We start from the raw sequence: 27,104 nt of genomic DNA, 5'->3' as shown, positions 1-27,104 counted from the left end.
AATATAAACTTACTGTAATTGTTCTGACTGTCTTCTTCATGCATTTATTTTATATGTACTATACTGTCCCCTGGTGGCTAAAGTATGGAGCCCAAGAGGAGGAGCACAAAGCTCACTAAAATATCCATAAATTATTTAATTTTTATATTCTATTAAATGATGTGACTTGGTATACGTTTTTTATGAATAAAAATATATTACAAACATTTTTGTTGATATTTTTTCTTGGGCTGGAACAGATTAATGGTATTTACATTCAATTCAACCACAGTGGAAGCACAGTGGTACACTATCTGGCCAGCATTGGCGCATGGAGTGACAGAAAACCACAAAGTACAAAAGAGTTGAATAAATACTTGGACTTTTACCAAAATATTTATTTACAAGTATCTGTACTGTGCTTCTACTTCAGAACAGAGAGGGAATACCTTTGCTGCATCTGAGCACAAGAAACTTGACCACACAATCATCCATGTTTTATCGAAACAAATGCGTTGTGAGCAAATCTGATCTTCATCCGTGCAGCTTTGACCTTCCAGCAGTCACGCTGAGCGAATGTGGTCCACGTTGACCACATAGAAAGTTGAGACAGAGGCCACACAAACTCTGGAGCTTAACTCACCACTTTATTAATAGAGGCCGCCTTCCGCATTTGAAGGTTGACACTTAGCGGTGTGCAAAACACAAGCCCTGATTATTTGATAATCTCACCACATCTGATGGAACAGAGAAGTTTCTAATGGAAGGTCAGGATATCTGGTCACCTGGCTGACCCATTGGGTCTGTGTCTGCAACACATCAACATGACATAGGTGGGGGCTCGAGTTACATGACTCGACTTGAGTCTGACTTAAGTCGCCAATTTTAGGACTTGAGACTTGGATGGCTAAAACTTATGTCAGCCTCCACTTGACTTTAATTTGGTAATCAAGCGACTTGACTCCATAGACCATTTGACTACAATGCATGTGAGATGGTTTCCATTCACTAAAACTCCATAGAGATGCGATAGACTTGTGCAGCTGCTTGTGGCCAATGTCACTGATTAATACAGACGGCAATCATTTCGAAGACTGGAAAAAATTCTTCCTGTCATGATCCTGCCGCTCCAGCCCGGGCTGTGTGGGTGTCCGCGCGGTTGCGCTGATTGGGAGGCGCACACCTGCGCCTCGTGTGGGTTGATTATCCTGTGTATTTATATGACCCCGATGACGACTGATTGGTGCCAGATCGTTGAGCTTCATGTCCCGTTCGAGTACTCCCGTATCCCTGATCGACAACCCGTGTGTACCGACCTACGTCTGTTCTCCGACCAACCCCGTAAGCCTGACTCCTTTGACACTTCTGCCTGCTTTGATTGTTGTCCCGTGTACCGACTCCTGCCTGCCCGCTAACCTGCTCTCTTCGCGCGACGTCCCAACTACCGGTGCTGCACCTGACTGCCTGCCCGATCCCCGACCACGGAATAATAAACGTTTCTCCCCGAACTACCTTGCATCGTCCGAGACCTGCATTTGGGTCCTACTCCCGTTCGGATGGGTCGTGACACTTCCATCAATAAGACATTGTGACCATTTATTAGCGGTCGGAGCTCCACCATCAATGACAGGTGAGTGATAAACCTAACAAGAATGTCTCATCATCATAATCTAAAAGGAATTGTCTTGTCACTAGATGCAGAAAAACCTTTTGACGAAGTCAATTGGTCTGTTTTACTTTCAGCACAGTACTTCACAAATATGGCATTGGTGATTCATACTGCCCCTTGTCGAGCAGTCACCTTATCATGGTGGAGGGGTTTGTGTGTCCCGATCATCCTAGGAGCTAAGTTGCCTGGTGCTTCATGCCCCTGGTAGGGTCACGCATGGCAAACAGGTCCTAATTGAGGGACAAGACAAAGTACAACTCCAAAATCCCTATGATGACTACAAAAATTGGATCTTGGTTTCCCTTGCCAGAACGCGGGTCACCGGGGCCCCCCTCTGGAGCCAGGCCTGGAGGTGGAGCTCGAAGACGAGTGTCTGGTGGCCGAGCCTGCACCCATGGGGCTCGGCCGGGCACGGTGCGAAAGGGTAACATGGGTCCTCTTTCCCATGGGCTCACCACCTGTGAGAGGGGCCATGGGGGTCGGGTGCAATGTGAGCTGGGTGGTGGCCAAAGGCGGGGACCTTCGTGATCCGATCCCCGGCAACAGAAACTAGCTCTAGAGACATGGAATGTCTCCTCTTTTAGCAGGGAAGGAGCCCGAGCGTGTGAGGTCAAGAAGTTCTGACTAGATATAGTCGGACTTGCCTCTACGCACCACTTGGGCTCTGGCACCACTCCTCTTGAGAGGGGTTGGACTCTGTTCCACTTTTGAGTTGTCCACGGGGAGAGACGCCGAGCAGGTGTGGGTATACTTATTGCCCCCGGCTCGGGGCCTGTACGTTGGGGTTTACCCCAGTGGATGAGAGGGTAGCCTCCCTCCACTTGCAGGTCGGGGGGCGGTTCCTAACTGTTGTTTGTGCTTATGCACCAAACAGTAGTGCAGAGTACCCATCCTTTTGGAGTCCTAAGAGGGAGTGTTGGAGAGCGCCCCCTCTGGCGACTCCATGATTCTGCTGGCGGACTTCAATGCCCACGTGGGCAATGACAGTGAGACCTGGAAGGGCGTGATTGGGAAGAATACCCCCCTCCCCCGATCAAAACTCGAGTGGTGTTCTGTTACTGGAATTCTGTGCTCATCACGGATTGTCCATAACAAACACAATGTTCATGCATAAGGATGTTCACATGTCCACTTGGCACCAGGACACCCTAGGTTCGATGATCGACTTTGTGGTTGTGTCATCAGACTTGCGACCACATGTCTAGGACACTCGGGTGAAGAGAGGGGCGGAGTTGTCAACTGATCACCACCTGGTGGTAAGTTGGCTCTGATGGTAGGGGAAGACGCCAGTCTGACGTGGCAGGCCCAAACGTATTGTGAGGTTCTGCTGGGCACGGCTGGCAGATTCCCCTGTCAGAAGCAAATTCAACTCCCACCTCCGAAAGAACTTTGTTCATGTCCCAGAGGAGGCGGGGGACATTGAATCCGAGTGGACGATGTTCCGCGCTTCCATTGCTGAGGCGGCCGACTGGAGCTGTGGCCATAAGGTGGTCGGTGCCTGTCGTGGCGGCAACCCACGAGCACGTTGGTGGACACCAACAGTGAGGGATGCTGTCAAGCTGAAGAAGGAGTCCTATCAGGCATTTCTGGCGTGTGGGACTGCCGAGGCAGCTGATAGCTATCGGCTGGCCAAGCGGAAGCTTCCGTGGTCGCTGAGGCAAAAACCCGGGCGTGGAAGGAATTCGGTGAGGCCATGGAGAACGACTTCAAGATGGCTTTGAGGAAATTCTGGTCCGGCGTCTTAGGAGGGGGAAGCAGTGCACCGTCAACACTATGTATAGTGAGGACGGGGCGCTGCTGACCTTAACTCGGGATGTTGTGAGTCGGTGGGGAGAATACTTTGAAGACCTTCTCAATTCCACCAACATGCCTTCCCACGAGGAAGCTGAGTCTGGGTGCTCTGGGGCAGGCTCTTCTAACTCTGGGGTTGAGGTTACCGAGGTGGTTAAAAAGCTCCTTGGTGGCAGGGCCCTGGGGTGGATGAAATTCGCCCGGAGTTCCTAAAGGCTCTGGATGTTGTGGGGCTGTCCTGGTTGACACGCCTCTGCAACATCGCATGGACATCGGGGACAGTGCTTCTGGATTGGCAGACTGGGGTGGTGGTCCCCCTTTTCAAGAAGGGTGACCGAACGGTGTGTTCCAACTATAGAGGGATCACACTCCTCAGCCTTCCTGGTAAGGTCTACTCAGGTGTACTGGAGAGGAGGGTCCGTAGGGAAGTCGAGCCTCGGATTCAGGAGGAGCAATGCGGTTTTCTTCCTGGCCTTGGAACAGTCAGCAGGATCCTCGAGGGTGTGTGGGAGTTTGCCCAACCAGTCTACATGTGTTTTGTGGACTTGGAGAAGGCATTCGACTATGTCCCTCGGGGAGTCCTGTGGGGGGTTCTTTGAGAGTATGGGGTACCAAATCCCCTGATACGAGCTGTTTGGTCTCTGTAAGACCGCTCTCAGAGTTTGGTCCGCATTGTCACCGATTTTGTTCATATGGACATTTATGGACAGAATTTCTAGGCGCAGCCGAGGCGTAGAGGGTGTCCGGTTTGGTGGCCTCACCATCGCATCTCTGCTCTTTGCAGATGATGTGGTTTTGTTGGCTTCATCACGACGTGATCTCCAGCTCTCACTTAGAGCGATTCGAAGCCAAGTGTGAAGCGGCTGGGATGAGGGGTGCCCTCTCTAGGTCGGGGGATGATATCCTTCCCCAAGTGGAGGAGTTCAAGTATCTTGGGGTCTTGTTCACGAGTGAGTGAAGAATGTAGCAGGAGATCAACAGACGAATCGGTGCAGCGTCTGCAGTGATGCGGACTTTGTATCGGTCCGTTGTGGTAAAGAGGGAGCTCAGTCAAAAGGCGAAGCTATCAATTTACCAGTCAATTTACGTTCCTACAATCACCCCGAGGATGACCCAGGACGCGCTGGAGAGACTATGTCTCTCACCTAACTTGGGAACACTTCGGGATCCCTCCGGAAGAACTGGAAGAAGTGGCTGGGGAAAGGGAAGTCTGGGTATCCCTGCTGAAGCTACTTCCCCCGTGACCCGACCCGGAAAAGTGATAGATGATGGATGGATGGATGGATGGATGGATGGATGGATGGATGGATGGATGGATGGATGGATGGATGGATGGATGGATGGATGACTCACTCATACTGTATTTTCAATGGATCACAACGTTATACAATTCACCCAAAGTAACTGTGACCAGAAGTGCAATCACATAAAGTTTCACTTTGAAAACAGGAACTAGATAACAATGCCCACTCTCACCCTTGCTAATTCATACTATTTGTCGAACCAGTGGCAAAAGCTATACAGTAGAACACTAACATTTAAGTTATCTGCACTCAGAACAAAAATCAATCTATATACAGATTATATCACTATTTTCCAAGAACCCAAGTCATCACTTCAAAGAGTTTTCAAACTCAGTAAGAATTTTAAAACAATTATCAGAATCAACTGGTTAAAATTAACAATACTCACTATAATGACTAACTCATGGAATCCTGTGGACGAACGAAACGCCGCGGGGCCCGCTGGCTGCCCCTGTGGCGACAGTCCCGGTACTTCGGGTGGTTTACAATGGACATTCACACACAGTAAAAAGGGAAAAAAAGCCTGCTACACTGTAAAAAAACTATACACACAATTCTGTGTAATAGTTAAGCCGCGTAAAGAGAACCGCATTGTAGCGAGGCAACACTGCATAGCAGTGACAGAGAATGAAGGGGATGTCTACCAAGCACTTTTCCAGCTTCAGTGGTAGTGCTACACAAACTAAGATACGAGCCTGCAAGATCCTCTCAGACATTCCAAATCCTGGTCACCAGCTTTTCCAGCTCCTTCTCTCAGTTAGACACTACAGAGCAATCCAAATCATGACTACCAGGCTTTCCAACAGCTTCTTCCCTCTTGCAATTACCTTCTTAATCCCACAATTTACAATTCAACTGCAAAATGGTGCATTTATTTGCCTTGAGTTTGTTGTCACATTCTTCCAGGCCAATCATTATTCTATATTATATATTAATCATGCACTCACTGTAGTAATCTCCCTACGCTGCACCACCTCCACATCTGTTGTTGACCAATACTAGCTTCTGGTCCCTGAGTACCATCTGCACTACTTGCACAATCAACTGAGGAATATCGGGAACATTTGCACATACGACATTGTCCCAGATTATCACTCGACTAGTCATTTTAAATTCCATACATTCCATCAAGTCTTGACAGCGTTTGCACAATGGTTATTGTACTGGACTATTGCTCCAGTTGACATTCTCACTGTTCTAAATGCTTAGAGAACTCAGCATCTTTTGCACAATTGTCCAAAAAAAGTGATCCATCATTGCCAGATTACTAGCAACCCTTATTGGCTCCGTGACTGTTACCCCAATGTCTTTATGACATAATTGACTGTCTCTCTGTTGTCGTACTCAACATGTATGTTGTCCTGGAGCGACTAAAACAACCGGAGACAAATTCCTTGTATGTTTTTGACATACTTGGCAAATGAAGATGATTCTGTAGCTGATCTTTTACACTGCTAGTGTCTCAGAGTATTTTGTACCCTGACAGCAGTCTGAAATATAGCCGCAGCACTCCTTCCATCCACCCTGTTGTGTTGAAAACAGTTGTTGTTATCTGACAATTTTTAGGTTTTGCGCCAGACTCAAGCATTGACAGGATCGAGCTGAGTGTGTGATTTTTGGTCACTGTGTAAAAGTACACAAGGATAGGTTCTGGGTAAAATGCAAAAGACCTGGCAGGAGACGGTCCGAGAGGACCTGATGGCCATTAGCCCAAAGATAGCCACAGACGAGGCACAGTGGAGATGACCCATAGGGAGGAAATCCCCCCCCAGCAGTCTGTGTGGAGTTTGCATGTTCTCCCTGTGCCTGTGTGGGTTTTCTCCGGGCACTTCAATTCCCTCCCACAACCCAAAAACTTGCATTTATTGGAGACTGTAAATTTCCCCTAGGTGTGATTGTAAGTGCTACTGTTGTCTATGTGCCCTGCGATTGGCTGGCAAGCAGTTCAGGGTCTACCCTGTCTACTGTCCGATGATCGCTGGGATCGGCTCCAGCACTCCCACAACCCTTGTGAGGATAAGCAGCTCGGACAATGGATGGATGGATGTTTGTATATCAGAATTTGGAGTGGTTTAAACGATAAAATAGCTTTTTATTTTTTTCTAAAATGGGGGGTCATCAATTATGGGTTTTATAGAGGGGGATTACTATATTATGCAGTGGTATACATCGACAGGTGTGCTCTATTTGTGTTGCCTTCTGCAGAAAGCAAAGGAAAATTCAAAATGGAACTCGAACGTAGAAATTAGTCACATAGCACCATAATGCATTCTGCTCTCTATCTCTCTCTGTTCTACCCCTGTGCTACGGGCCTTGGCCCTTCAGTCCACTCTGACTATTTTCGGTGGTTGCACCTGTCAAGATCACATTGCATCCGTCTGCTGACCAGCAGATATTTGGGTGCTCGCTTCAGGGGAGACAGCAACCAACCAAGCTCTTCAGAACCAGTAAACTCAAATGTTTGAAAATTGACAATAAGCCTTGATCAATAGTAAGGATGGAAACCCTTACAGCAGTAATATCCGAGACAAATAAGACTTAAAGTCAGGGAAAACATTGCAATACATAAAGAAAATGGTGAAATTGGACAAAATTAAAAATATTGAAAAATAATCCAAACTATTAAAAAAATAAACAAAAAATACCAACAAAATGGATACAATACCAGATGAAAAATACACACCACTGTTCAAAATATAAGCAATTGTTACACAGAAAGTAAGGCGTTAGAAAAAAAATATTGGAAATATAATGTAAAAATATATAAAATAATATAAAATACGAATTCAAAATTCAATATTCCAAATAGAAAATGTTATATTAAAAAATGTAAAAAACCGAGTTTTAAATAAAACTAAAATATTGCACAGGAAATAGATAAATATGAGTGTGAAATGTTGAAAAAGCATTTTAGACAAAAAAAATACGAGAAAAAGATAAGACAAAACTATGAAATACTTTATGAAAAATTCTCAAATATTGGACAGAAAACACTCAGATTTAAGGAATGTGCAAATATATTATGAAAACAAAAACATTAAAAACAAAATTACTGCAGACAACTAAAAACTATTATAAAAAAACTATAAACTGCTACTATTTGATCAAAAATAAAAAAAAATATTGGGCAAAACAAAAGAACAAGGGTGCATTTCATCAGGTTTCAAAGTACCGGAGCGTATACTTTTCAGTAAATCTGACTTCTTCACTGTCTGAGTTGTGTCCTATTCATCTACTTACTCTTTTAGTACAAAAGATGAGAGGAGCCACGAAAAAAAAAAAATATTTATTAGCAGAGTGTCACGATGCCATATTTGCCTCCTCATCTCCAGGGATGATTTACACACACTCGTTTGACATTTCATTTTTAAGTTCCTGCTGCTCATCAATGACTTTCTGGAAGATTCAATCAAAGTGAAAAGTAAACAATAACTAATGATAGACGTAGCTTTAATGGCTTTTTTCACACTAGTGTCAGACAAGAAAAGACTACCTGTTTATTGTGCAAACCACCAACACAGACGCAACAACAGGTGCCGTGTGTGCGCGTACGGGTGTCTCTGAACGTGTTCATCTGCCAGGCTCAACACTTCTAAAGCCTCAGCTTTGCTTGCAAAATCCTCTACCTCTCGCCAGCTTCAACATCTCAGTCAAATGATTTATTTTTTTTTTAATCCGCTTTCGCAAAGCCAGAACGCTACATTTCGTGAACGTCTGATTGATGAAGACAAAATAACTTCAGAAGAAAAGAGAGGGAAAGGAATGATGGGAGGATTAACACGTATTTATTGGGGGCTTTGGGTGTGTGTGAGACGCTCAAAATGGACACGTTATCACACTGCAAAAAGCCCTTGGATAATAATACAAGATATCTTTCCAGCCATTTTCTGAGTCGCTTATCCTCACGAGGGTCAAAGGAATGCTGGACCCTATCCCAGCTATCTTCGTGCAGGAGGCAGGGTACACCCTGAACTGGTTGCCAGCCAATCGCAGGCCACATAAACAAAAAGACAAATACAAATACTGTCATGTCATTCACAAAATAAATTGGAAGGAAATTATATATGGAAAAAATAAAAATTGGATTAAAAATTAAACAAATGAAAGAAAATATATAAAAGTATTGTATGAAAAATAGCAGCACGGTGGATCAGCTGGTAAAATGTTGGGCTCACAGTTCTGAGGTCCCAGGTTCAATCTCGGACCCGCCTGTGTGGAGTTTGCCTGTTCTCCCCGTGCCTGCGTGGGCTTTCTCCAGGCACTCCGGTTTCCTCCCACATTCCAAAAACATCCAACATTGATTGGACACTCTAAATTGCCCCAAGGTGTGATTGTGAGTCTGGCTGTTTGTCTCAATTTGCCCTGCAATTGGCTGGCAAGTTCAAGGTGTACCCCGCTTCCTGCCCGTTGACAGCTGGGATAGGCTCCAGCACTCCCCGTGACCCTTGTGACGATAAGCAGGGAAGACAATGGATGGATGGATTATAATTATCAAAAATACAAAAATATTAGCAAGGACACACAGATGTTAAATATATAGTTACATCACTGCTTCAGCAATCAAATATGAGTTACCGGTAGATTAAAACACTGAGATATATATATATATATATATATATATATATATGTATTCTTCTTCTTTTCCTTTCGGCTTGTCCCTTTAGGGGTCGCCACAACGTGTCATCTTTTTCCATCTTAGCCTATCTCCTGCATATTCCTCTCTAACCCCAACTGCCCTCATGTCTTCCCTCACCACATCCATAAACCTTCTCTTCTCGCTCTTTTGCCTGGCAGCTCCATCCTCAGCACCCTTCCACTAATATACTCACTCTCTCGCCTCTGAACATATCCAAGCCATCGAAGTCTGCTCTCTCGCACCTTGTCTCCAAAACATCCAACTTTGGCTGATGAGCTCATTTCTAATCCTATCCATCCTGTTCACTCCAAGCGAGACAACATCTTCATTTCTGCCACCTCCAGTTCTGCTTCCTGTTGTTTCTTCAGTGCCACTATCTCTAATCCGTACATCATGGCCGGCCTCACCATTCTTTTGTAGACTTTGCCCTTCATACAAGCAGAAACTCTTCTGTCACATAACACACCAGACACCTTACGCCAGCTGTTCCAACCTGCTTGGACCCGTTTCTTCACTTCCTTACCACAATCACTGTTGCTCTGGATTGTTGACCCTAAATATTTGAAATCCTCCAACGTCGCTATCTCTTCTCCCTGTCGCCTCACTCTTCCCCCTCCACCTTTCTCATTCACGCACATATATTCTTTTTTACTTTGGCTAATCTTCATTCCTCTCCTTTCCAGTGCATGTCTCCATCTTTCTAATTGTTCCTCTGCATGTTCCCTGCTTTCACTGCATATCACAATATCATCTATCCCTCTGTCTGGCCAACCTGTAGAGATCCTTTTCTCCTTCTTTCGTGTCCAACCTGGTGTACATGTCTTCATATGCCTCTTTAGCCTTTGCCACCTCTACTTTTGCCCTACGTCGCATCTCGATTTACTCCTTTCGCCTTTCCTCAGTCCTCTCACTGTCCCACTTTTTCGCTAATCTCTTTCCTTGTATGACTCCCTGTATTTTGGGATTCCACCACCAAGTCTCCTTCTCCCCTTTCCTACCAAAAGACACACCAAGTACTCTCCTACGTGTGGGGCTAACCACAATATACATAACACCCTCAATTTCAAATTTTAGTCTCATGACTTGATCTGATACTCTTTTCACCTCCAGGACATTCTTAGCGAGCTCTTCCTTTAAAATAACCCCTACTCCATTTCTCTTCCCATCTAATCCGTGGTAGAAAAATTTAAACCCTGCTTCTAAACTTCTAGCCTTACTACCTTTCCACCTGCTCTCTTGGATGCACAGAATATCAACCTTTCTCCTAATCATCATGTCAACCAACTCCTGAGCTTTTCCTGTCATAGTCCCAACATTTAAAGTCCCTACACTCAATTGTAGGCTCTGTGCATTCCTCTTTTTCTTCTGAGGATGGATCTGTTTTCCTCCTCTTCTTTGTCTTCGACCCACAGTAGCTGAATCTCCACCGACGCCCTGCAGGTTAGCAGTGCCGTTCCAGTATGAGATTCTTTAGATGAACGCTCATATTTGTTTGGCACAGTTTTTACGCCGGAAGCCCTTCCTGACGCAACCCTCTGCATAAGTGATGAGTTTATTTTTTTCACATAGATTCAATGCGTTTCAAAAGACCGTCAACAGTTTCATTTAAATTGACCATACAGCAGGGGTTCTCAAATTTTTGACAGTGCAGGGAGGCCTTGCTCGGGAGACATTTTTTGCAAGGACAAGTTCTAATCCAGACTCCAACCAGCCAAGGAAAAAAAGCCTGAATCTTTACAAGAAGAGAAGCGTATTTGTCACGACACGAAAGTCATCGTTTTTCAGGGTAAAGATAAAGTCATAATATTAGGATATTGAAGTCAAATGTTAACAAGTGACTTTAAAAAATACAACTTTATATTCGTAAGAGTACACTTTTTATTCCTTTATTCCTAAATTGGATTGCATTCTTGAAAAATGTTACCCCTTTGATACTGAAAAATAGGACTTTATTCTTGTAATAATACACATTTTGTTCAAAAATTTAAAAAGGTGACTGTTCATGACAATGTAAAATTGAAAACTAATTAACACAATTAACTGAAAGCTAACGTGGGGAGTACTAACTAGTTTCTTACATCGTCCTGTTTTTAAATAGGCTAAAAAATAGAAAGGCAGTTGGTCCTGATGACATACCGGTGGAGGTATGGAAGTAATTTGGAGAGGTGGCTGTGGAGTTTTTGACCAACTTTTTCAACAGAATACCAGCAGGCGAGAAGATGCCTGAAAAATGGAGGGAAAGTGTGCTAGTGCCCATTTTTAAGAACAAAGACGGTTTTCAGAACTGCGGAAACTACAGAGGAATAAAGTTGAAGAGCTACACAATGAAGTTATGGGAAAGAGAAAAAGTCAGTATCTGGGAGCAACAGTCTGGTTTCATGCCTAGAAAGAGTACCACAAATATATTATTTCCCTTGAGGATGCTAATTGAAAAGTACAGAGAATGTCAAAAGGAGCTTCATTGTGTCTTTGTGGCTCTAGAGAAAGCCTATGACAGAGTACCAAGAGAGGAACTGCGGTACTGCATGTGCAAGTCTGACGTGGTGGAGAGTTAGAACAGTACAGGACATGTATGAGGGCAGCAAAACAGTGATGAGCTGTGCCATAGGCGTAACAAAAGAATTTCATGTGACGGTGGGATTGCATCAGGGATCAGCTCTGAGCCCCTTCATGTTTGCTGTGGTAATGGATAGGCTGACAGATGAGGTTAGACTGGAATCCCCTTGGACCATGATGTTCGCAGATGATATTGTCATATGCAGTGAAAGCAGGGAGCATGCAGAGGAACAATTGGAAAGATGGAGACATGCACTGGAAAGGAGAGGAATGAAGATTAGCCGAAGTAAAACAGAGTATATGTGCCTGAATGATAGCGGTGGAGGGGGAAGTGTGAAGCTCCAGAGAGAAGAGATAGCGAGGGTGGACGACTTCAAATACTTGAGGTCAACAATACAGAGCAATGGAGAGTGTGGTAAGGAAGTGAAGAAACAGGTCCAAGCGGGGTGGAACAGCTGGCGGAAGGTGTCTGGTGTTCTATGTGACAGAAGAGTCTCTGCTAGGATGAAGGGCAAAGTTTACAAAACAGTGGTGAGGCCGGCCATGATGTGTGGATTAGAGACGGTGACACTGAAGAGACAACAAGCAGCAAAACTGGAGGTGGCAGAAATGAACATGTTGAGATTCTCTTTCGGAGTGAGCAGGTTGGATAGGTTTAGAAATGAGCTCATTAGAGGCACAGCCAAAGTTGGATGTTTTGGAGACAACGTTCGAGAGTTTGGACATGTCCAGAAGCAAGAGAGTGAGTATATTGGTAGAAGGGTGCTGAGTATGGAGGTGCCAGGCAAACGAGCGAGAGGAAGACCAAAGAAAAGATTGATGGATGTTGTGAGGGAAGACATGAGGACAGTGGGTGTTTGAGAGGAAGATGCACGAGATAGGCTTAGATGGAAAAAGATGACACCCTGTGGCGACCCCTAACGGGACAAGCCGAAAGGAAAAGACGAAGATGAAGATTACTTGATTTTTAAATATCCTATGCTTTTTTCTAAAATGATATAACATTATCACTGATTGTAATTATTTTGCGAACCCTCCAGCTGCAGCTCACAGACCCCTGATCATTCAGATATCTGGTTTGAGAACATCTGCATTTTAGTATCAATACAAAAAGTGGATATATCACATGTATGACAATGCATTTCTAATCATTCATTTTTATAAACGCAGAATTGTTAAAACAAATTGTACCCATCCGATGAAAAAAAACATGCAAAACCATGAAAAAAAGACCTTCCAACCCTTTCCCCAGAGGAAAAAAAGGAAGTAGGTATGTGGAATTATCTCAATCCATAGGCGCGATTGTTCACACAGACATTAAACTGTCTGAGTCCATCCGAACCGCGTTGCTAACCAAAATAGCAGCAACTACCAATGCACATAAACAGCCTCTTCATGGACTCTGTTTGTATGAACGATAAGTATACCACATATAAATGAGTTCACTAAATACGTATGCACCAGAAGTACATGGACGCTGCCACATACGTCGCATTTGCCAACAGAGATCTTAAACACCTGACGTGTGACTTTGCAAAAATTCTTGAGACCAACGACGACATTCCTAGGCTTTAGTGCCACTTGTGGCATCCACGGCGTTTCAGAAGGACGACAAAAATGAGCAGAGAATGATGAATTGGTGAGTTTTTCAGCAAATATTGGGGGATGGGTTGAAAAAAAAAAATTCCATTCTCTGTAGCGCTTATCCTCATAAGGGCTGCAGGTGTGCTGGCGCCTATCCCAGCAGACTTAGGGCAAGAGCTAGGGAACACCCAGGACTAGAGTTTGCTTGTTCTCCCAGTGTCTGCATGGGTTTTCTCCGGGCACTCCGGTTTCCTCCCACATCCCAAAAACATGCATGGGACGTTAAGTGAAGACTCTAAATTGCCCGTTGGTGTAAATGTGAATGTGGTAAGTTTTTTGTTATGTGTCCTGCGATTGGCTGGATACTGGAATGTTTTTTTCTTTTAATCTTGCGAAGCACTCAGAATGTGCATGGTTACTCTATGATTGTTCGCTTGACTCCAGGTGGGCAGGGATTTGAATCGCTCAGCTTCAATCAGCGACGCGTTCAACATGGGTTCAGCTTTGCACTGGTGTATGAGAATTGGGTCGAACACCAAGGGATTTTTTTTTAGGCTGGTTGAAGTCTGATTTGTACAACCCTCGAGTTGTTCCAAGTCAGAGGTCCTACAATACTGCTATCTATCAATCCATCTATTGTTTTCTCAACCAAACAGTAAATACCATTCATTAAGGTCGCAAGTGAGTTAGAGCCTATCCCAGCTGACTTCGAGCAAAAGATGGGGTACATAATGAACTGGTCACCAGCTATGAAAGGAAATATGTGCAACCAGGATTTGAATTAAAAATGCCACTGAAAATTTTATGTTGTAAAATTCACATTGTTATTTCAAAGTGATCACATTTCCAATAGCTTTATTTCATTTTAACTTTTGAATCTCAACAAATTCGCCATGTAAAAAAATTCAACCTTTAAAATTCAAACGCAATATTTTCAGTCTCCTGAGATTCAACTGGCTACAATTCACTGTCTGAAATCTACCGTCTAACAACCAGCCAATCCAGTTACACTTTCTTAGTCATGTGACATCACATACTAAGAAAGCATAACTGGATAAGCTGAGTGTTGGGTTCTGACTTGACGTAACCCTGCCTTCTTAACCCAGCCAATCCAGTTACGTTTGCTTAGCTCCGCCACCAGAGCTCGCGGGGGGGCGGCCCCGCCACCAGAGCTCGCGGGAGGGCGGCCCCGCCGCCAGAGCTCACTCGTCAGACTCCGCGTCATTCCGTCCGAAGAGCCATCCGAATATTCAACGTTATTTACAGCCACAGGTTCAAATCTGTATGGACGCATTGCTCCGTCTTCCCGATCAACAGATACTGCTATTTCTTCATCAGATGAGGATAAATCAGAGAAATCAGCGCTGGCCACAATTGTTTCCCAACGTAAGCGATCCTTTGTTTTGCCGACCTATTACGTCGCACGTAGGTCATGTGACTTGCCAAAATGGCGGCACCCATGAAAATTCGTAATTGCAGATAAAAATCTTCTCAAAAAAACTTAACATCACATTCTCAAGGTACAATACATTAGACATGACCGATTGGATACATTGTTAATTCAAACCAGCGGAATTTCCCTTTAATTAACTTAACATAAATGTTTTATGAATATGCCAGAAAGCTAAAGCACCTGGAGAAAACCCGTAGGAGCACGTTGAGAGCATGCAAAGTCCCCACAAAAAACAAAGAGAGGAAAAGAGCACAGATTCTAAACTCTGATTTCAGAAATTTGAGGCTGATGTGCGAATCACTAGGTCAGGATGATGCCGATCATATACTTCTGCCATCGTACAATATTATTCCAAAAGTGCATCCTCTCTGTCTGTACTATTGTTTAGGTTTATCACCTAACTTGCTGGAATAGATGCACAAATAACGGACAAGAAGTCGTCTTTCTTCTGATCAGGAGGACGTGAGAGACAGGCCAATTACAGTCTCCAAACACGTTCTGAACCATCCTCTCACGTACTCTTTTTTTTTTTTTTTTTAATTAGAAAACACACAAGGTCAAAAGGAGGGGTGAGCAGATGAAATTAACCAAGGTACAGTTTTGGTGATGATGTGGCACATTCTTTGGTTATGATGGAGTTGTCCTTGGCCACTTCTAGGAAGATACTGTTGCATCTGTGTGTAGGATCTCATCCTGTGAACAAGACTCTTCGAAACAAGGATGATACTTTGGCTTTGTTGCAAGTCCATAATAAATATATTAATGATAGGTATGCATGGCAAATACTGTATTTGTATAGGTTGGATACAGTATGGAGTGATATGCAAACGTTTCCCAGGAGATACTTGTAAGGTCAATTTAAAAATGGTGTTACACACACCAACAACCACAAATGCGGAGACACACACACACGCGCGCACACACGCACACACACACACACACACAGATATGTACCATGGGATGTTATGAAGTAGGCCACTGGCTGCTCCTGCTTCTCCCTTCAGGGTGCACACTTTTAGTGACACACTATAAAAAGAAGCTTCTTTTATAGACTGCAACTCAAATACAACCTGAAAGTGTCTTTGTCGGCCATGTACGGCAATACAGTGCGATAAACCAAACAGTGACATAGTGTTTACATTCCATGGTAAAATGATGACCCTGTTGTTACAATTTGGATTCCTTTCAGTGGACCCTGAGTAAATCTTGCAAATTTTGAGTTTGGTGTGCATCCTAATTATAAACAATGTTTTGCTTTTTATTTTGTTTTTTTGTTTATTTTGTGATTTCAACACAACCATGAACATCAAAGAGACTATAATCATTTTTTAAAGGGCTACTGTCATGAAATGGATGATTTTTAGTATGTTATTAATGAAAAAACGTCAGCCAATATGGGCCCATGCGTTTTTTCACAACAAACATGATTTTGACGTATACAGCTTTTTGTAACTCCCGCCATGAAAATCCTCTTGAGGGATTTGTTCTCGAGAAGAAGCAGGAAGTGACGTAAAGGACAGCAGCGCCCCTAAATGAACTCGTTTGTTTCCATTAGTTTTACCTCAGGGATGGCAGCTCGTTGTTCTTTCGTGTTAGCCAAAATGCCGGCTCGTTGCATTGCTGGACATTGCTTGAACACTCAGGAGAATGGATTTACCCTTCATAAGTTTGCAAGAGACCCGGTTCGTTGTGGAAAAATGGATTGCACGGGTGCAGAGGACGAGAGCTTCGTGGGTTTCAAATAACAGGTAGGTGTGTATACAGCTACTAAAAAAAATAATTGTTTAGTTTGGGGCGGACTACGTAATCAGTCTCTCATAACGTAACAAAAGATCTGCGTACAAAATATGTCGATGTGTGCGTCGGACGGCGTTGGGCTCCTGCACGGACAGCAGCGAATCTGAAGAACCCAGTCAAGAATGCCTCACTCAGCCGGGAGCACGCAGTAAAGCGCCCCGGCTTGGTGTTCATCGCATACTGCGGCGGCTATGAACAACCCCCTAAAAGCAGCACGGCTCGGCTCCATTATATGATAACACGGTGCCAAAAATCAGCCACACCGGCTGAAGCGCCGCGTTCGGCAGTCACGTCTTCTGCGAAGGCTGCGCGTTGGGCTTTGCAGACGGGAGCGGCTCTGAAGAACCCAGGCGAGAATGCCTCACTCAGCCGCGTGCGCGCAGTAAAGCACCCCAGCTCGACTGTGTTGTCCATCGCATACTGCGGCATCTATGAACAACCCCCTAAAGCAGCACCGCTCAGGTCCGTCATAAGCCACACCGGCCGGCTGTGATGAGCCGCGACGGCTCATCTCCGCCACGGAAGTGGATCGGACGGGGATGCGGTTTGGCCGTGATCGCATATCATCTGAATATGGCTCGAAACAAGAGTGTAATATTGCCCCGAGGGCTCGAAACAAGAGTGTAATATTGCCCCGAGGGCTCGAACAATAGTTTAATATTGCCCCGGTAACTTCACTCGGTTGTGTGGTATTCTCCTTTTCGAAAAGAGCTTCCGGGTCAGAAGGGGCGCGTTTGTCTCCCATAGTTAGGGTGCACCGCGTGTTTTCATTGGCGAATGTCCGGGTGACGTCAAGGACGGAGGATGCAGCCAATATGGCGACCACTTGGATATCGTAGAATGACACTTCTGCAACTTTGCGCATGGATGACGCTCACATTTATTTTTTTGTGTAGACATTGAAGTGAATAATGTTATATGTATTTTTCATTACAATATCTATTTTAGAATGTTTATAGGGATAACACTGAGCTTTACAGCATGATCCACAATCGAATCCAATTGGAAAAGACCATCGCATAAAAATAACAGTTCCCCACACCACCTCTGCCCATTGGGAAATGTATTTTTATCATGAGTGAAAGCTTCTGTGTATTTTTATCGGCCGTATATTGTGAGTTCTGACAGTGTGTGATGGCAATTCAAATTTTGAATCATGGCAAAAACAGTGGCCAGTTGATGGGCCACTCGTGAAGAAAGTGGACTCATGAACGCTCGGTGTACGACAGCCTGAAGAAGAAAACCCCTTTTTGACCCACCCAGCCAACCAGACAACCAACCCTGCAGCCACGCTACTCTGTAATTCAGGAACAAACCATGAATGCAACTTTGATCTCATACTGTATACATTCTAATAAGACTGAACTAAGTATGGTATTAGGCTAATAAAATGTAACGTACACCTGAGACTTATTTTATTTGTGACTTGAAATTAAAACAGACTGCTAATGCAGGTGCTTTTTAGAAGCGTCTCTAGTCAGGAACCTGGCAAACTCATAACCCCCATGGTGTCATTGCCACTATTGAATAATTAATGAAGCCTCCACTATACTTTCATCTTGAATCTCATGGAACACATCAGAACATCACTAGAGGCCTTTGGGGGACAGACCAGTGACCTGAAGGAGCTACTTAAATAAACTACTTTTAATAGCATATTTTTGTGTGTTGCTGTAATGTGAAACAACTCTGAAGTGGACTGTATTAGAGCTCATTCAGGACAGCCTGGTGAACGAGTCGTACGTGTGTCAGTCACACAGTTCTAAGAATCACAATTTGAATCTCGGGTCTGCTTTTTCGGAGTAAAGCTTGTAGGTGTATCCTATTCTTGAGTGGGTTTTCTTCTTCACACATTGCAACAACATTCTTGTTCTTTAATGACTTAATTGTCCAGAGGTGTGAACATAAAAGCAAATGTGAATGATTTTTTATGTACTAGAGATGTGCACCTGCCAGACAGCAGGTTCTCGAGCATTCTCTCATCAGGCACCAGGTAGTCTGGAAAGCCTTGGGTGTGGAAATAAGAGTGCCTACCTCAAATGTTTAAATATCAGTTTAAGACTTAATTTTATACTCTCGCATTTGGGTAAACCTCACCTAGTAAGGAAGGAGTCTCCTGCCCAGTCTCACCCTCTGACATCTACATTTTGGCCCTCTTTTATTGACACTTTTCTCTTCTCATCTTATGTCAAGCAATAAAAGTGTGATAAAACATGGAATAAGAATGGTAAAGAGCTTTACTGTGACTTATGAAATGAAATGTACAGTATGCCCTTGACAATTCGTGGAATTTGCTATCAAAGTATTTTTTTTCCCGTAATGTACATTATTTTCACAATGATTAGCTGCACTCAAAAGTCTTACATTTTCTCCTAAATAGACAGGGCACCTTATAATGTGTGCCCTGTGTGCACACCAAGTTCCAATATCTGTAAACATTGTTGTATGACTCCCATGAAGTACAACTTGATTCAGTTCGCATGAAAGCTACCATTGAATGGATGGAGGCTATTCCAGTTATCTTTGGGCGAGAGGCAGGGTACACCCTGAACTGGTCACCTGCCAATCATAGGGCATGTAAACAAACAACCATTCGATTTCATATTGACACCTATGGGCAATTTAAGAGCACAGTATATTCTATTCACCCACCATGCTTGTTTTTGGGATGTGGGAGGAAACCAGAGCACCTGGAGAAAACCCACACAGGCACATAAAGAACATGCAAACTCCCCACAGGCAGAACTATAAGACAGATGTGCTAGCGAGTCATCCACCATCCCTCCTTGCCGGATTTTTGTAATAAAAAATAATAATAATAAAAATAAGAGACCTAAATAATTCATTTCAAAGCAAACTTTTCCCATAATCAACCTATAGTGATCTATAACTTCAAGAACTGAATTTATTTTTTTTTTTTTGAGACTAGAAATGTAAATACACAACCAAGGTCCACAAGCGTGCACACCCTCCCGTATTCAGAATTGAACAATGACATTCAAAATTATGTTAAATGGGACAGACACCTGCCATCTGCCTCTAATTAATCCCAAATAAAAAACTGATTTTCTATGTTCTTTCTTCTGAAGTTTTTTTCCTACCACCAACTAGTTTTTGGAACTGTTCATAATTCCTTCCACGTTGACAAAAGGCCCGGTTCCAGCTAAAGAGAAGCAACTGCATGCAAAGCATGCTGGTGCCAGTACCATGCTTCCCGGTACTTATGGTGTTCATTTGGTGAAGGGCAGTGTTGTGTTAGGGCCAAACAAACATGTTGAAATTTTTTAGAAAAGTAAAATTGTGGATCCAGTTTTTTCCAAAAATCCCCCCAGGCCTATGGTATAAATACTTTACAGTCTTAAACCAACATTGAACTTTTTGGGCATCATTTCAAAACGAATAATTCACTTCGCATTATTTGAGAAACTCACAAGTCAACCAGCGTCCGCTTAAAAGTTTCAACAGTACAATCTGTAAACCTAACAGCAACACTACACCCCTCAATCTGTCCCTCTTCTCATCTTCTGAAAAAGCACCGACCAGGTCAGCACTTTGTAGTCTTTTTTGGGGGGGCAGGGTGGGGGTGGCGGGTTTTCCTCCCACTGAGTGGGAAGTGGATGTGTCCACTATGTCAGCTGTCTCCTACAGATGCTCGCTAGCCACTAGCTGCTTTGCCTCGCCAAGCCACGCTCGTTCCCTCTCTCGGCTTCTGCTTTCCTCAGATTAAAAATAGATAGATATGCTAACAGATGCTCCACCCTGTCTGTCTGTCTGTCTGTCTACACGCGTGTATAGCAGTGATTTAGTAATTTATTAATTAATGTATTCATTTATATATGTCCAATGAGATTTCCACCTCTATGTGCTGCCATGTCAATTAAATACATCAAAGGCATTCAGAACTATATGAGCAGTTGGACATTTTCAGATTTCAAATTCTGGCCCTAAGTGTGCTCAGTAAATTTTTGTTCAACCAATTTCAAGTAGCAAAACATGACTTGTGTCAATCTGCAGAAATAAATACATTTAATAATCAGCATCTCTGATGACTGTAATGAATTTTATTTGTTTGATTACGTTTTTTTCATGCCGTTAGATAAATATTGATTCTGAACTGCCCGAATGATGTATCTCACATAGTTGTATGCTGTTATACTGTGTTTTTCTATGTTGATGGTTTCTATAACTTTTACCAGAAAGTGCGCATATTAAGAGGTGGATTAAGTAGAACGAATTCCCCCATAAGGCCAAGGTACCAAATGCATGGCCTGCCACTGGTGTACAACGCATGCACCCACACATCCATGCACTGAAGATCAGATGTGAACACAGGCAGCTTTACAAGCTGGCACATGAACCAGGAGCTCAGTTTGAAGAGAGCAGGTTGCCAACAAAAAAATAAGTCACTGTTCTTCCTTTTTGGGGGCAGAGGGATGACCAACAAGTTCAGATACTGATTGCACTCAAGTGAAGCACGCGTGATGAAGTTGCCCCGGAGTGTCATCCAGATCATCTCCTCCCGGTTGGCATTAAATCAGGAAAAGTAAGATGGGCTCACCGTTCGCAGAAACTGGATCTCCTCCTCTCCCTCGCCCCCTTCAGCCATCCTTCCCGGCACGTTACTCGCAGCACCTCCGGAGATAAGACAGAATTCTTTAGTTTGCTTTCTTCTTCTATGTTTCTATCACTCTCTCTCTCTCTCTCTCTCTCTCTCTCTATCTCTCTCTCTCTCTCTCTCTCTCTCTCCTCTCTCTCTCTCTCTCTCTCTCTCCTCTCTCTCTCTCTCTCTCTCTCTCTCTCTCTCTCTCTCTCTCTCTCTCACAGAGGATGTGGGTGTGCTGGAGGACTGCACCCGTCCGGGTGGACTCTAACTCAGAGTGTGAGGGAGGGAGGGGCACCCCTAGCCCCCCACTCTACTCGCATGGCTCCCAGCTTGCCATGCAACCATGTTTGTAGAAGGAGTGCCACTCCTCCCCACTGACAGAAACTCCCCCCTCTCCTCCTCCATAATTTCTGAGACTATAAAAGGATTGAGTCAAAAGTGGGGAGCAGCCACTGTACATGTCCACAGTCATACTCAGAAATAAGATAAATATAAAAGGTTAAAAAAAAAGTCTAAATTTGACTGAATTTTCTGTAAAAATATACTATAAAAACAAGCAGGATGTCATAAGAGACTTTGTCTCCACAAGCCCCCAAAATAGTGATTAGTGGTACTTGTTCCACGACTGAAACATTGCATAAAGTGACAGTGGCTGACTTTTTCTAATCCGGAACAATACATTTGTTAAGTGAAGTTGAGTTGTATCTAACCTTTAAATATTGTAAAATACATCCATCCATCCATTTTCCTTGCCGATTATCCTCACAAGAGTCGGGGGGAGTGCTGGAGCCTCTCCCAGCGCTCAACGGGCAGGAGGCGGGGTACACCCTGGACTGGTTGCCAGCCAATCGCAGGGCACATAGAGACAAACAACCACACTCACAATCACACTTAGGGGCAATTTAGAGTGTCCAATTAATGTTGCATGTTTTTGGGAAGTGGGAGGAAACCGGAGTGCCCGGAGAAAATCCACGCAGGCACGGGGAGAACATGCAAACTCTACACAGGCTGTTCCGGGATTGAATCCGGAACCTCAGAAATGTGAGGCCAACGCTTTACCAGCTGATCCACCATGCCGCCTATTGTAGAATACATTTTAATTAAATCTTTAATTTTCAGAAAATCTTTAAAAGCACTTTGTGTAAAATGTCACGTTTCATTGTTTTATGTTACCATATTAACAAATGTTAACTTTCCCTTATATTTGCATGACTCTTACAAATATTTTTAATGCTTATTACAACTGTTACAAGTGTTAAAAAAAAATGCTACTTGAACTGTTTCCTATGCAGTTTAAATCAAATGTTTTTTTTTAAAATGATAGGTTGACCCTGGGAGGGATGAATTACAAATCTTGTTTTTTCCTTTGTGGGAAAGAAAATCTAAATCAGAAAACCACATTTGTGTTTTCACTGTATTTGTTTTACTTTTTACATCTATTACACCAATAATATATATTTTTTTCAACTGACTTACTCAAATCACTAGAAATCATCAAGAAGATATTTTGCAATCACAAAATACATAAGTAATTCCAACCACATTGCCATGGCACAATGGTTTTACGTAGTTGTGTACTCTTGTCTATCTATCTATCTATCTATCTATCTATCTATCTATCTATCTATCTATCTATCTATCTATCTATCTATCTATCTATCTATCTATCATTTGATTTAAAACACACACACACACACACACACACACACACACACACACACACACACACATGCGATGAAGACGTTCTTCAACAACCCGGCTAAAGTTAGCTCCTCACCAACACACAAAATCTTACAGCAGTCAAGATATTACTTCAACATACTTTCTTGACACCAATTACTACTTTCGAGATTAGCTAGGGCTTTGGCTGCATCTTGCGGCGTCTTGGATATTTCAGCGAAAAGCTTAGGATGTGGACAAATGGAGATGGGTGAATTTGAATTTAGGAGGAGGGTTGCTGGATGTACCTGTTGTGACATTTTTGGTTGGTGGTGAGCTCTGAAATTTTCCTCATGAAAAATAGGTGCGTTGGCTCTGAGAAGCTTGGGAATCAATGAAATATTATCCCAAATATTTTGGGGAAGGTGGCTCTCCATGATTCTGTTGTCATCGTATCAGCGCTCACATCGGAGTACCACACAAAGGCACACGCTCATATTCTTACCTGCTTCGTGTCCATCGGGCATCCGTCATCCTCTCCTTCATCTCCCCCTGCAACACAGGGAGGGCGTTTTGGGGACAAAACTCTCCGGGAAACAACCCCGCCTGCTGCCTGTAGAACGGAGAGCGGCATCCATGGGCGGGGGACTCTGGGAGGCGACGAAGAAGACTGCTGGTGCATTGTGGGAAATATAGTCCCCGGCACAGAGCGGATTCGTCGATACAGCCATCCATTTCTGTAAAGCTTAGCTTGTGGTGCAGTTGTATTGGCGCACCGGAGAGTGGCGACGTTGTGTTAATAGTTGGAGTCAGAGAAGCAACTCGCAAGAGCTGGGAAGATGTCAAGGAAAGCCGCAAGTACGTACTGCTGACGACTACCACAAACGGGACGCAACAGGTCTTCATTTATAGCTAACGTCTGCCTCTTACCATACGACTAAAATCCTGGATCAGTCTTGTTTTTTTTCCATTCATATTTTATGGTCTCGATGTCGCTACCGGTGTAAAGTCTCATAGTAGAGCCACCTGTACATTTCGTTTTGGAATAGTTATCCAAACTCAAATTTGAACCTTTTCGGGGAAACTACAAAAAAAAAATGCAACCACACTCAACAAACAAGAATAATCCACTTCCCTGCTTTCAACCTTTTCTGATCACTACATGACCTGCATGACTGAGAATCTGCAACAAAATGAGTGCATTGGGAGAAGGGAGAAGGGTGATGGGGATGGAGCTGCCGGGCGACACCCCAGACTGACGAAGACTAAAGAAAAAAGGTTTATGGATGCCATGAGAGAAGACATGAGGGCATTTGCTGCAAGATTGGCAATCCCTAACGGACAAGCCGAAAAGAAAAGAAATAAAGGAGATAATTCGTGTAATACGGCAGAGTAAAGAGCGTGACGAGGGAACAAAATCTGCTGGAAATAAATGTAAAGGATTTAACAAATTGAAGCCATCTGTTACAGTCAATTATTGCGATGGAGCTCAATATGGATGTGAAATATTTCAGGAAAGCTGTGTTGGATTAGATTTGAGATTACAAAGTGGAGAGAGACGAAAAATGAAGAGAAGCTATATTAATGTTTTCCAAGTATTTTAGAACTGACTTTAAAATCATAATGTTAGAAAAACAATGACACGCTGTGGCGACCCCTAACGGGACAAGCCGAAAGGAAAAGAAGATGGCTCAGCTGGAAAGCGTTGGGTTTACAGTTCTGAGGTCCCGGGTTCACCTGTGTGGACTTTGGATGTTCTCTCCATGCCTGTGTGGGGTTTCTCCGGGCACTCCGGTTTCCTCCCACATCCCCAAAACATGCAACATGAATTGGATGCTCGAAATTGCTCGAGATGTGATTGTGAGTTTGGGTGTTTGTCTCTATGTGCCCTGCGATTGGCTGGCAACCAGTTCAGGGTGTACCCCGCCGCCTGACCGTTGACCGCGAGGATAGGCTCCAGCACTCCCACGACCCTCGTGAGGATAAGCATCTAAGAAAATGGATGGATGGATACTTCATTTAAAAGTGATTGGGTAACATTTTTGTCCGAACTGAGACAAGTATTTCTGATCAAACCGTTACTGTTCGTGAGCCAAAGTCTCCAAATACGATCAATTATGAATTAAATGTGTTTCAATTCACTTCGTCTAACATCTTTCTTATGCTTACACAATTGTTGATCTTACATTATTACGTCCCCTTTAAGATTGCTGTAGAATTGCCACTTGGCAGCAGAGCACAACGTAGCATTTCTTGGCCTCAGAGTCTCGTTTAATATGGGACTTTACTTGCACATACTGGAGGATGCCTGCCTCGCTCTGTATGCTCGGCATCTTTGCCTGCTTCTCGATGCCATATCACCCTTTCTGCCAAGTTAGTCAGCTTCCTGTGGCAAAAAGAGGCCATCCCTGGGTGCTTGGGGCGGATTAATGTCCCCTGTATGGTGGTCTCTTCCTCCTGGTTGCATGTTCAAACAAGGATGCTATTGAGTCGCCCCTGTCCAGCTGCACCGACACATTCACAAGTTCAAACACTACACGCCCTGTGTGGTTGCTTGCCACCCTCGGGCATTACAGAGGGGGAGAAGAAAGAATACATCAGGATTGGGAAACTGATATGGGTATCATAGAGCAGGGATTCTCAAACTGGGTTCCCTGGAAGGCCGGGGGTCAACCAGTCACAGCTTCAGGTACTGCAAAATCATTTGTAATGAACTATTGTAGGGCGGAACGGTGGAACAGCTGCTAAAGCGTTGGCCTCGCAGTTCTGAGGTCCCGGGTTCAATTCCGGACCCGCCTGTGTGGAATTCGCATGTTCTCCCCGTGCCTGCGTAGGCTTTCTCCGGCCACTGTGGTTTCCTCCCACATCCCAAAAACATGCAACATTAGTTGGACACTCTAAATTGCCCCTAGGTGTGATTGTGAGTGCAGCTGTTTGTCTCTATGTGCCGTGCGATTGGCTGGCAACCAGTTCAGGGTGTACCCGGTCTCCTGCCCATTGACAGGGGGGAAAGGCTCCAGCACTCCCCGTGACCCTTGTGAGGATAAGCGGATAAGAAAATGGATGGATGGATGAACAATTGTATGTTGTGCTCTTTTTAAAAAGTGACCACCTCGCTACATGCAATAAAATAAATTAAAAAAATAGTCCTCCCTACCTTGTCATTGGAACACTTAAAGACGCAGATATGATTGTGACATATCAACTCATAAATTTCACACGCATGATTTTTTTTTTTTTAGAACAAATGCTTTAGGAGGACCCACTTTTTTTCCAAAACAAAGTCTACTATTTCTGAGAATAGCCCATTTTGAGACTGAATGTGTAAACGGACTTCTTCAAATGTGACCTTTTAATATAATATTTCAACTTTATTTTGGCACCATATGCGTTTATTCTCGTAGGATTTTATCCCTTCAAAATACTGTTCTTGTAGTTCACTACCAGAAATGTTTTTTAATTAACTCTTTATACACTTTTAGAGCAACTCTCTTTTGTGTATACAATAAATACTTTTGTACACTACACAGATACTATAAGATTAATACTTTTGTACTCAACAGAGTAATGTTACCCGATGATCACTTCTCGGGTGGTTAGTACGACTCTCTCTCAGTAGAACGTTCCCAGGTTAGTTTTGTCTTACCTTCACTGAAGACTCAAAATTGTCCACAAGTGGTAATGTGAATTTTAATTCTGATATGTGCCCTATGACTGACTAGTGACCAAACCATGTTGTGCCCCACGTCTCTCACCAAAGTCAACTGTGATTGGTCCCTATCATCGAAAACCCTCATGCGGCTATCAAAAGGAATGAACATGGAGTTTTATTGCATGACAATTAGCTTCTTTTTTCACTTACTGTATATGGTGAAAACAAGTGACAAAAGTCACTCGAAACATTCTCTGTACAGTGAGTAAAAGTAGCATGATGGCGACAGCAGCACCATGGAAACGCTATATTCCTATTTCCTAAAGGAAGTCCCTTCAACAGGCCGGCAAATGCTGCTTCCTGGGGTACGCTGACGATTGTTCATCAAACCCTCCTTCTTAGCCTGCCTGCAGCTCTCCTC

At 43.7% G+C, this 27,104-nt stretch overlaps 1 protein-coding gene across 1 annotated transcript in view; it reads right to left on the bottom strand.

The window, feature by feature from the left end:
- Positions 1–23,693, bottom strand: part of LOC133504515 (ryanodine receptor 1-like) — a 144,299-nt gene extending 120,606 nt beyond the window's left edge. Inside the window, exons 1-2 of the mRNA XM_061826813.1 lie at positions 23,537–23,693; positions 21,328–21,401 (exon numbers count right to left, since the gene is read on the bottom strand). Coding sequence (XP_061682797.1) covers positions 21,328–21,401; positions 23,537–23,558 — 96 coding nt within the window. The 5' untranslated portion in view covers positions 23,559–23,693. The remainder of the gene's footprint in view (positions 1–21,327; positions 21,402–23,536) is intronic.
- Between the last annotated feature and the right edge of the window lie 3,411 nt (positions 23,694–27,104).

This window comes from Syngnathoides biaculeatus, chromosome 8 (genome assembly GCF_019802595.1).
Source record: "Syngnathoides biaculeatus isolate LvHL_M chromosome 8, ASM1980259v1, whole genome shotgun sequence".
Classification (NCBI taxonomy): domain Eukaryota; kingdom Metazoa; phylum Chordata; class Actinopteri; order Syngnathiformes; family Syngnathidae; genus Syngnathoides; species Syngnathoides biaculeatus.
This window is presented reverse-complemented; position numbering and strand designations above follow the sequence as displayed.